The sequence below is a fragment of the Chinchilla lanigera genome, unplaced genomic scaffold (assembly GCF_000276665.1).
Source record: "Chinchilla lanigera isolate Chin_1 unplaced genomic scaffold, ChiLan1.0 scaffold00157, whole genome shotgun sequence".
Lineage (NCBI taxonomy): Eukaryota > Metazoa > Chordata > Mammalia > Rodentia > Chinchillidae > Chinchilla > Chinchilla lanigera.
In genome coordinates, this window is record NW_004955558.1 from 1,097,346 (window position 1) to 1,109,639 (window position 12,294).

The 12,294-nt window shown below is 48.6% G+C and overlaps 2 protein-coding genes across 2 annotated transcripts in view; both read right to left on the reverse strand.

Annotated features, from left to right (window-relative positions):
* Positions 1–476, reverse strand: part of LOC102015057 (SIGLEC family-like protein 1) — a 16,932-nt gene extending 16,456 nt beyond the window's left edge. The window contains exon 1 of the mRNA XM_005412691.2: positions 178–476. The gene's annotated coding sequence lies outside the window, so the exon portion shown is untranslated. The remainder of the gene's footprint in view (positions 1–177) is intronic.
* A 3,710-nt stretch (positions 477–4,186) lies between these two features.
* The window catches only part of Siglecl1 (SIGLEC family like 1), a gene marked incomplete at its 3' end in the record, with an annotated part of 15,047 nt that continues 6,939 nt past the window's right edge, over positions 4,187–12,294 (reverse strand). Inside the window, 4 exon segments of the mRNA XM_013508840.1 lie at positions 4,187–4,343; positions 5,744–5,852; positions 5,980–6,261; positions 7,544–7,656. Of these exon segments, the coding sequence (XP_013364294.1) occupies positions 4,187–4,343; positions 5,744–5,852; positions 5,980–6,261; positions 7,544–7,556 (561 nt within the window).

Sequence of the window (12,294 nt, forward strand, 5' to 3'; positions counted from 1 at the left end):
TAGTCCTCTGTGGGACCCCCTCATTTTCTTCATCTGTAACCTGGGAGTGTTTTACTGCAGAGCATGCAGTGATCCTTCAAGTCTCCCTGCCTTCCCCAGTCCCTGGCCCATCTGTTGGTTGTCCTTACTCAATTTCTTTTTCTTTCCCTAAATAATCATTTCTTTTTCCAAATTTACCTTCAGGTCTCAGGTTCTGAGTATTCCAGGAGGACCTTTCCTTGGCATGTCTTCACTTAACTCCTTGAAAACCGAACGTCCTCTTGGAGTTTTGAACAAGCACCAGGTGATTGATTGAGTGACTTATAATTATAAAAACTTTGGAGAAATTACTTTCCAGAGTAAAAAATTGATTGGATGGATTTAAAGACTCAGAATCACCTGTATGTCTCCACACGTGGAATAACCAGGTGCATGGTCACTGAAAGTGACTTAGAAGTTACTGAGTGCACTAGGTTAACTTGACAGTTGACCTGGGAATTCAGGAGCTGCACCACCTTCACATTCGCCGGATGTCACGTGCTAGAATACCCGCCGGATATCACGTGATCCCTGCCGGAAGTCGCAGGGATGCCTTAGCCAAGCCGTGCTCCACAGGTGTGCCGCCAACCAGCACACATGTATTGTTCAGAGCCAATCAGGGTCTGACGATGTTTGCAGCGGCTGCTGTGTCAAGGTGGGCCACGGAGAACCCACGTGTTTTCTGCACCCGACCAGCTAGTAAGTAACCGTCGCTCCTGTACCACTTCTAGGTGGGTGTCCCCAGCCATCAGGAGAATCATTTTTCTTGAGCAGATGGTTCTGGACTCCTGCCAGCGCTGGAGCAATCAGCTGTTGTGAGACACTACTCCCTTATCTCAGTATTTGTGCACAAACAGGTGATGGACTGATAGGAAGTTGTTGATCAAAAAACAAATGCCCAGTGCGTCACTTCCAGGGCTAATCAAAAGGCACCCGGTGTACCACATTTTGTGCCTTGCACCAAATGCCCTATTGGCAAGAACGCAACACTCAAGAAGTCTTGTCTGTCCATTCCCACTCCCAAACCTATACCCGACTTACCCCCAACCTGGTCCCCATCCTCTCTCCCGTTTTCCTTTCAATTCCATGCTCCTTCACCAAACCTCCCACTCTTCCCCTCTGTTTGCCTGTCCTCTAGAGGATTTGCTTCTTTAGTCGAAGCAAACCCCAAGCCATTACAGAGGTTTCCACCCTCAACCCAACACCCCTGCGGCACATGGTTTGCACAGATAAAGCCACACTGCCTATAAGCCCGTTTCCCCAAATGACAAAGCCCCGAGGGAACTCACTCACTATGAGGATAACACTGAAACTTCTCACCAGAGCCCGTGAGTCATTGGAAGTTCTGAAGCCTCTGTCTTGCCTCTCTGAGCCACAGCCGCATGGAGCTGGGCCCCTGAACTCACTGAACCTCTCCCTTCTCAGGGCCTAAAATCTGCTGGTCCCTCTGGCCAGCTCCTAATACCACTTTAATTCTTAACACAGCAGTTATTTTCTCCGAGCTCCAAACCAGGATTCTGATTCTGTGACCCAAACTGTTCTGTGATCTAAACTAGGTTCATTTGTTGTAACTTTCTGTCAGTATTGTCCTTTTCCTTCCTAGAACTTGTCCAAACTTAAAGTACAAATTATAGATCTGTATTTCTTCATTGTCTGTGAACTTGTGTAGACTTGCACGAAGGCAAGGCAGCTGCGATGCTTGTTCCCACATTATTCAGCACATGGCTGGAGCTGGTGTTTCTGCAGAATGTGTGAACTGCATGTGGGGGTCCTTGTACTGTTTAGGGGTTTATATAAACATTTACCCTCAGCACAAGATGAGTATCTCACTGGTGCTGCAGGGTGACTGTGTTTACTCACAAAACATGATCCGCCTTCCACTCCCAGAAAATTACTGATGTCTGGCTCCAAAAAGGAGGCTGCTACCCATTCGGAGGGGAACAATAGACAACCAAGGTCCTTTCTAGTGCCAGAATACCATTCTTATTCCTTGCATGCCTGTCTTTCAGCTTGGAAAAGAAATACTGCAATAATCTCCTAACTAGACTCCCTGCCTCCCATTTTATCTCTTTTAAATAGAGAAAGGAGCGGAAGAAGCACAGCAAGGCTGACTTGTCGGCTGGCCTGGATGTTCTGTGGAGCTCATCAGCTTCCTACCCACCGGATGTCATGGGACACCTGCCGGAAGTCACAGGGATGCCCCCCCCCAAGTTCCGCCCCACAGGTGTGCTAACCAGTGCAGGGAGACAGAGGGGAGGGAAGAGAAAGGAAGGGGAGGGGAGAAGAAGGGCATTAGGGTGGGGGAGGGAAGGAGGAAAATGGCGATTCGACATCATTGCTTCAAACCGTATAACAGTATATAATTCATTCATTCAGTTATTTGATGAACATTTCTGAAAGCATTCTTGTATTTTAAGCATAATTGAAGGTGCTGGTGATAGAAGTAGAAAATGAGACAGATAAGGTTCCTGTTTCCACGGAATTTACATTCTAAGAGTTGGGAACAAGCTCCTACGTGCTAAAGTTCCGGGGCCTTATCTTGGCACTCAGGGCCCCTCTGGAACCTCTTCTTTGCCCAAGTCTCTGGATGCCACTTCCCACTCCCCCTCCACCCAGGTGTGTGTCACGTGAGAATAGTGAAGTTCAGAGAGCGGTGACAGGGCACACAGCCACTGTGAACACTGAAGTGGGAACCTGATCCAAATATGGTGGCTCTGGTGCCCAGTGATCTTGCATGTGTACCTTGGGTGCTGGGCACACAATAGGGGCGCAAAAGCTACTTCCGGATGGGCCTGTTTTATAGTTTTACATGTGTTTTTCCTTCCTGTGACACCGCTTCAGATTGGGGCATGTTCCTTTCGGCTAATGCAAACAACCAGTCCAAGAATTCGCCTGCAAAAGTTGTGTGGTCAGGTCAGAGATTAAGCAACACACTGCAACTCAATGGAGAACCAGTGTGAAGGACAAATACGGGTTAAGAGGGCTTTGTGAGCTGAGGGCTTCCGATTTACTATCGACTCCAGGGTCTCTGGGGCTCTGAGGGCTTCGTGGGCATTTGTAATGCCAGGGGTAAAGGGGGCTCAGGTACGATGCAGATTCCACAGGGTTCATTGGCTCCAGTTGACCTTGCTTCTCCTAAAAGGGGGTACAGAGCAGGGCAAAGAAAGAAGAATGTCAGAACAGGTCTAGAGGTGATGCATCTGAATCTGAAAGGGTGCCTCTCTGAGAACAAAATTAGGGTTTGTCTTAACCTTTCCGCACAAACCCCATGTTTAGAGCCCATAACACTGTCTTCTCCCCTGGCCCTGTCCCTGGAAATCCCCTTGCCAGGAGCCCCTGGGTTTTTCCTCAATTTCATCTGGAATGTCTGGCGTGACTCCCTCAGGCAGGTTTGGTCTCTCCTGCTTCTGGGCCACAATAGCCTCCTGCTCGGTCCTCTTGCTGTGAGGGCGTCTTCCCCACCACTCTGCTCGCTCTCTGAGGGCAGGGCTTAGGGCTGACCCATTCCTGAGACTCAGCGTTACCCAGCACAGAGATGCGGACAGACTGGTGGGACTGCAGGAAATACTGGCAAGATTTCACAGATGCAGTTCTTTACACAGAGTGTTGGGAGGGCTGCAGGGCAGTTTTGGCCTTGGAGAATCATAAATGGTAAATAACAGTGAGGTGCGGCAACCGCCAGCGCTGCCCTTCCCAAGCCCTGCTGAGGAAGGGTGGGTGCAGGAGAGTAAAGGAGCAACTGAGGCTCAGCCTGGTTTCCGAGTATTTCGGGCTGATTTGGGCCTGTGACCTTTATGCAGCGCTGACTACTGCCTGCTGAACACCAAGAGACCAAATCTTTGGTTTGTACCCTGAAGCTACAGCCACTCCTAGGGGGTCCCCAGCCCTCTTCTCGACAGGGACACAGTGTGTGTGTGTGTGTGTGTGTGTGTGTGTGTGTGTGTATACATTGCTGATTCTAATTGCTCTTTGAATGATTTCTCTTAATTTTCGTCTTTCCTAAGGCTCCCTGGGACTTAGCTTCACTGTAACATGAACCACAAGCACATTCTGCGTTTTGATGTCCTGCGGGATTGGGAGTGATTCCTCCAAAGCGCTGCAGGAGCATTCTCCCATGGGTCTTAACATTATTCCAACACACCGGACTCCATGTACAGTGGCTACTTACCGAGATCTGGCCCTCCGAGGACGGGATGGTTGTGGACTTCCCTGGCTCCTCAAGCATCAGAAGCATCTTGGATTCTTGGCCTGCTCTGACTTTAGGGCTCTTTTGTGCTTCGATGACTGCAATTTTCTTTGCCCACTTCATTCTGATATCCTTCACCCTAAGGAAATGAGCTTCCATTCAGTTCTGGCTTTCCACCTCCCTGCATCCCCAAACAGGCCGGTCTTCATCAGACATTCAGCTGCAGAGCCTCAGCAACACTCCCGGTGTGCTCTGTTGTCTAGGGCAAGCCATAGCCCTCTCTGGAGATTGGTTTCACACCCTGAGTGAATGGTCAGATGAGTTCAGCTTTTCACATTGTAGAAAGATTGTTATTGGTCTTTAAGTCCAGCTGATTATGTTTTAAAAATAGCCGCTCAGTTTTTCCCGCCACCCTGCCGCTCTCCCTCTCTCCTCTCTCTTGCTGCCCCCCTCCATTCTCTCCCTGGCTCTGGCCTGGCCCTTCCCCACTTAGACAGACACCATCTCTTCCTGTCTGTGTCCTTCTCAAGCTCACACTTCCCCTCCCAGCTCAGCATTCTCCCACGGCTCCCAACTGAGGACTCAGGCCAAGCCGTGCAACGGCTGGAGGAGCCCAGGTCCAACTCTCTTGCCCGACCTCCAGCAGCTCTGCCCTTCTCACTTTCAGCTTCTAGCCAAAGCATCGGCCGAGTCTCAAAGGTCTTTGTGAACTGACACCGAGGACCTTCTACAGCCGCACTTCCAGCTATCTCTCACTCTGAATGCAACAGATTACACAGAGACAAGAACATGTTTCCAGTGTGCCCCGGCCTTCTGCACGCACTACTTTCCTCCAAAAATGAAGCAGAACAAAACCGAACACGTGGTCTTGCAGGCCCACCTTAGACAGCACCTTTGCAACTGTCTGCTGCCTTCTCCAAGCCAACACTCCCTCATGTTTCTCTGTTGTAAATTGGACTGAAAACATCCACCCATGGGCCTGTTTTATGGTTCAGGATTGTGATGACTGTTTGCTGCCTTTTTCCCTTCTCAGACTCAACTTCTTAAAGGTAACTTGGTCCTTTCCATGTTGGGGCCCTAGGCAGAGCCTGTCGCAGAGCAGGGTATGGGAGCGGCTTACAGGTAGAGTTTAACCTTGATATTCTACTATGGTTTGAATGCATCCCCCATATGTTCATGGGTCAGAAACTTCATCCCCAAAGACACATGTTAATGGTGTTTGGAGATGCAGCATTTGAGAGGCAACTAGGATTAGGTGATGTCATAAGTTGGGGCCTCCATAGTGATGTTAGTGGATTTATAAGAAGAGGAAGAGAGACCTCCACCAGCCCACTTTCTCTGTCTCCCTGTGGGATGCCGTCTGCCATGTTTTCATGTAGCAAGGAAGACCTCAACCAGATGCCAAGCAGATTCCAGCTTGACGCCCTTGGGCTTCCCAGTAACTGCAATTGTGATCCAACTGAACATCTCTTCTTTATAAATTTCCTTGTCTCAGCAGTTTTGTTACAGCAGCAGGAAAATGCAGATAGAAAAACTTACATGAGGGGGAAGAGAATGCAGAAGAAGAGCAGCGTGATTGCCATGGATCCATAAACAGCACCACGTACCAGCCCTTTCAGGAAGGTCTCAGGAGCCAAAGGGCTCCTCCCTGGAAGTACAGAGCATGTGGTGAGGCTGTCTCTCCCAAGACCTCAGAAGCCCGAACTCTGCTCCCTCCTCCAGCCTCAGTGCTACCCCTTGCCATTATCCTCACCCAGACACGGAGCCCCCCTCACTTGACATCAGCAGGATGCTCAAAGCGTGGGTTCCATTTTGGTTCTTGCCCTCACAGAGAAGGCGCGTTCCCATTGCTGGCTCCTTGGACAGGAGGATGGTGCTGTTGGCCCAGGGCCCATGTGTGGCAGAGGTCACCTGGAGGCTGCCGTCTACAGCATTCACGCCCACTGGGGCACCTCCGATCCACCACTGCACGGACGGAGTGGGGACCCCGTAGAAGGAGCAGCTGCACCGCAGCGTCTTCTCCAAGGAGCAAGAGGAGCTGAGCAGCCTGGCGGGTGCTGTGGAGAGGGAGCTCAGGAGTCAGCAAGGCATTCGACTTTCCTTCACTTCTTCCAAGGCCCGACCTTCTCCTTATTCATGCGTGATTCACAAGGAGCTTTGGAGAGAATTGCTAGAAGCCCACGGGATAAAGGCCTCGCAAAATACATCTGGATGGGTGGGGAGTGAAATTTGGAGGGTCTACGGTGCCTCTGACCCCTCACCTGCCCCACGGGTCACATTAAGTGTGCTGCCCACTGTGCTTCCCTGTCCCTCACCCCCAGTTCTCTCCGTAGGCCTTGTGACTGGTTTCTCCTCATCAGTCAGTATTCAGATACCATCAGGCAAGTCCCTTGCCTCCTCCGCTGGAAAACAAGGACATGAATGGACCTTATCTCATATTAGCCCTGCTATAAGAAAAAAATGTGCTAAGGTTTGTAGTGTCCCTAGCTCAATGCACGGTAAAGTATTAGCCATCCAATAAACAGAACACCTCTATTTTATTTTTCCTAGTCCAAAGTGGCCTTGGATGGAACATTCATCGGAAGCCAGGATTTCATATGAAGCTATCAGATTTTGGGGGCAAGGATGTTTGAAATGCCTTATTCTACGCAACTTAGGACGGTCGTATGGACCAGCTGATGAATATCTTGGGTTAATGAGTAAAAGTCATGTTCTTCAGGGCCCCCAGTGAGAAGGAATCTGAGTTTAGTGTTTTCCATACTCGTTCCCTGGGGTCCCCTGATATTACTAGAGGAAAGGGATTATTTCCCCTCACCGTTATCCCTTCATCTTGGGCTTCTTGTCTGGGCCGTTGGGGGGTGAGGAACTTTCAGGGGACTGTGATGCACAGTTCTCTTCCACTGCTGCCCCTGGGGTGGTCCTTACCATCTGGGGAAGTATGCCATGGAGACATGGAGATGCCCACAGGGACCTGGAGGTGGCCACGAAGACATGGGGATGCCCACAGGGACCTGGAGGTGGCCACGAAGACACGGGGATGCCCATCGGAGACATGGAGATGCTGAAAGCTCCCTAACCCCAGGGCTTCCGGGGATACCTACAACAGCTCACCTTCACAGCAGCCTGACTGAACCACCACCCTCACGGCCAGTCCCATTTCCTGGCCCCAGGTGCTGTTTGCCCCAGTCGCCCATAGTCCCACAAGAAGCTGGCTCCCAGAAGTCCAACCCACACTGGTTATTTGGTGCCCATACCCTTACGTCCTCTCTTCACGGCCCTACAGCAACCCAACCCCTGGCTCCCTTGGACAACAAGAGTGCTGCTTCCCACCCCACTTACCTGGCAGCCCCATTTGTAACAGCAGCAACAGTTCCGGGGACGGGAGAGGCCCTTTACCGCGCTGGCTCTGACATCACAACTGTGTGGTTCAGAAGAAACAAGGTAGCGGGTCACTGAAAGAGGATGTGGGAGAGAAGGAGTGAAGAGTATTCTTAGTAAGGCTGAGCTGCTGTGTCTTTGGTCCTCCTGAAGCCTGTTCAACCAGAGAAGCAGGAAGTACATAGGGCGAGCCCCGGCACATCTGGAGACAAGCAGGCTCCTCTATGATCCTCAGTGAAGCACAAGGGCCAAGTCCCCTTTTTCATCTCCCCCTTTGTCTTTCGCTCCCCATCGCCACTTCCTTGGGAGAGTCTGGAATGCTGGGTACTCTGAGTTCTGTCTTGAATCTAATAGGGATCCTTGGGAGGGATGTGCACCCTGGAGGGGCTGGGTCAGGAGGTTTGGAGGTTTGGACTGTGCCATGAGACATGGCCTGGATGGGAAGTGACTGCAGGGCAGGTGGCCAGGGGGAGAGTCTGCTACGGTCAGGAAAGAACGACACACTCGAGCTGGTGCCCGAGCTGTGAGGGATGCAGAGAATGACTCAGAGGGATGAGAGAGATCAAACTTCTACTGTCCGTGTACTGTCCAAAAATAGCATCAATCAATCAATCCATGGCAGAAAGTAAGAATGCATATTGTAAGGTTTAGGGTTAAATTGTCCACTAGCAGAGTTATCAATTGTACCATTTTCAAGCTTATAGGGAAATAAATAGAATAAACAATATCAAAGGAGGGACTAATTTTATCTCCTTGTTCATAGTATTCCCTTTCTTCTACTTTATGTTTGTTTGTTCTTTCTTTTCCTGATTGATCACAACTTCAGCTAGGTCCTGAGTTTTACAGGTAGTTTACTATACATGTTGATTTCATTATTATTAAGGTACCAGTACTCGTCCAGCTGAGTATTTAAGATGGCAAATAATACGAAGTATTGGTGAGGATGTGTATTACTGAGCTTTCACACATGTTGGTAAGAATGTAAATCAAGGCAAGCACGTTATAACAGTGGAAGGTACACGTACTCTATGACCCTAAGTTCTGTTCCTAGATATATCCAACATAAGCATTTGCATGTGTACACCAAACCACAAATGCACAAATGTTCGCAGCAGTATTATTTATAACAACCAAAGTACCCAGACATCATAAAAATAAAATAGAAAAATAAATGCTTTTGCTTCCCAGCAATCAAAATATGAGTTATTTCTAGGTGCAACAACATGGATCAATTTCACAAATAACATATGGACTGCATGAAGCCAGGCATAAGTGAATAATAAAAGTATGATTACATTTATTCAGAGTTTGAAAAACACTAGATAAATCAAAATATAATGTTTATGGATGCACTGGTAGGCAGTAAAATTATTTTGAAATGTACTAGCCATGCCTACCATAAATGCTGAGATAGAAATTGCCTTTGAGGGTGGAAGGAAATGGCAATTAGTAAGAGGGATACCCAGATCTTCTGAGATACTGACTGTACTGGTTTCCCATAGGGTCATACCAGGCAGACCTCTAATAGTCTATTTTGCATTGCCCATCTGCCTGATCATATGGCCAGGCCGTTGGCCACTGCCCATGAGTTCCTCAGGGCAGTTCACCCAACTGAACTGACTTTTTCCATGCTTCAATCAAGCTGTCAGTCTTCCAAACAGGGTGGAGTCCGTTCACTTTGGAATTTCCACCCACCACCCAAGAAGCTCTTAGCTGGTCAGTTAGGAACTATTCCTAGGCACCCTCTGAGTAATAGCAGGATCTAGCAGTTCCTTAGGTGCTTCTACAGGTGACTCTCAGGGGAAAAAGGCCACGTGCTTCTCAACGTCTTTCCTTGATGGCATGTTCCCATAGAAAGCATTTCCATTTTATTACGGAATTCTTCCGGGCATGGGCTTCCTTACTGGAGTGTTTATCCATGCATTATCAAACACATCATGGATTTTAGGTTTCAGAATGACCTGATGCCTTTTCAGTCACCGGGGCAGACTTAAAACCCAATAACCAGCCCGCGGTCTTTCAAATGAGAAATTTCTGGCCCCAAATCCCAGCACTCACCGCTAGGTGGCGCTCATTGGCTTTTGCGATAGCTCTGGTCTGCCTAAGGACTCCCAGACCTTGTATGCGGCTTTGTGGCTAACAGCTAGCAGTATTTTGTGGGCAGATGTGAGATACGTGTCCTTGAAAACTCAAAACTAAAAAAACCAGAAAATGAGATTCTATCATATTTTGCCGATCACATACCACACACGCTGTACTATTTCATATTAACAATCTGAGTGGGTCTGGGCAACTTTTCTGTAAGATCCCCATTTAGCAGGCTCAATCAGTGTTGGCTGAAGGGACAATTTACACGCCCTCCGAAAGTTTTACAATAGCCTGGGGGAAATGGTCACCAATCAGACACAGTATTCATCTCCATAGCACATCCGGGTGAATGGGTCTCCATAGCACATCCGGGTGAATGGGTCTCCATAGCACATCCGGGTGAATGGGTCTCCATAGCACATCCGGGTGAATGGATCCCCATAGCACATCCGGGTGAATGGATCCACAGGACTCTCTCACACAGTCTGACCAACCATTTCAAGTTTCATCCAAACTCTCCCCTCAATCCCATCAACCCCGATAATCCCATGTCTCTCCGATCTAACTTCAAGGCCTTCACCAACAGATCGGGAATTAGTGTTTGGGGGGCCCATGTCCCAGAGTTCCAGAAATGTCGCTTTTTCCAGATCATTTCACTACTACTGTGCTTCTGGCTTTGAGTCCCCAGCTGGGCTGTGGACCAAGGGACCCAGACCCTTTCATCGTTTATACTGTTTACATTATTTGCACATCACCTCGGGAGGTTTGAGGTGAGGTTTCTCCTTGTCATTTTGGCCTTCTGCCTTTTTATATTGTCCTAAACTTGAGTAAATGAGGCAGAGTCGACTAGGGCCCTTCCATGTCGGGGACAGCATGATGAAATGATAGGTGACCACACACACGGCGTTGCCAACCAGAGCAGCTCACCCAAGTCTTAAATCCAGAGCTTTTACTCTGCCCCCCTCTCACAGGTTTGTTGATGTCTGCCCTCAGTGCCCACTTCCTCTGGAAGTTGAGCTGATACCCCTGGGTCCAATGTCCCCATTCTAAATCACATTGCCAGATTGTCTGGTATGGTCAGCTCCCACTGTGACTCACACTGTTAAAAATATCTGGTGTGGCCAGCTGGGGCACTAAATCACATTTTTAGATTTTTCAGTGTGATGTAAGGGCCCCTGGGCAAACAAAGACAGTTCTATCAAGCATGGCATTCCACAAGCTGAGAGGGCATCTCCCACAAGTCAGGACAAGAGCCACTCTTCAGGGAAGGCTAACTTCCTTACTACACAACACGATGAATCCCAAACTCAGGACAGCAGTTATCTTGAAGATTCAAAGGGAGAGCTATGTTTGGGCAGAGGAAGAGAACAAAGTAGTTCCAAATTTTCATACAGACGGTCGGCACCTGTTCCTGTTATAACATTTTTATACCTTCCTGTACCTCTGAGCTATTTCATAACATTTCTGTGAGAACTGGATCGTTTGTCGTTTATGTAAAAGCTTTATGTATTACATGTAAATGTATATACCTATATAACTGAATATATTGTGCTCATTAAAGTATATACAAGAATGAATAAAACAAAGATACAAGAAGTGCATGACAAGTTGTATACATGTGTGATAAGCTTGTATGGTCTGTGTGGTGTCTGATCGGCTTACTTGCGCTTACATGACAGCTGTATGATAAATGTACGATAAGCTTACCTGTGCTCACTTGCTGGTAGAGCAGTGATTGGCGAAATTGTGAAGCTGCCTTTATGTCCATCTTCATGGCTGTGCAGCTGACAAATAATTGTATATATTTATGGTGAGCAACATGATTTACGACACGAACACGTCTTGGAAAGAGAAGCACAATCAGGGTTTTGCAGAGCAGCAGAACCAGCGGGAAGCATGTGAGCACAAGAGCTGAGGACTGATTAGAGCGGGCTCTACGATCAGAGGCTGAGGAGTCTCACGGGGGCCACCTGTCTGCTGGCCGGGGCAAACTGGTAGCTGCTCAGAGTAAGAAGCTGGAAGACGCAGAACAAGAGGGGATAACGATGCAGCCTCTTTGGACGCTGCAGGTCTCAAAGCTCCTCGCAGAGCGGCCGGTGCCAGACCACGGCTGAAGGCGGAAGGATTTGGAGACCAATGTCCTTGGGCAGCAGCAGAACATGCCCTGCTCAAGAAGATCAAGCGCGCGAGCGTAGGCGTCCCCTACTTCCTTCTTTCTGTAACCTCAACCTGCAGAAGGCGCTGCGCTGTTCGGATGAGCCCCGGATGTTCTCGGATCCCACGCCAGTCTTCTCTGGAAACTCTCACAGACACACCCTGGAGAGCACTTGGCCCCTCTTCTAGCTATCCCTTAACCCAGTCAAATTGACAGCCCCAATTTTTTTTTTTTTAAGATTTATTTTATCCATTCCTCAGTGGATGGGCATCTGGGTTGTTTCCATGATTTAGCTATAACAAATTGTGCTGCTATAAACATGGGTGCACATACATCGCTGTGGTATGATGTCTTTAATTCTTCTGGGAAGGGGGATAGCTGGGTTAAATGAGACTTCCAATCCTAGTTTTGTGAGGAATCTCCAAACTGATTTCCACAGTGGTTTCACCAATCTACACTCCCACCAGCA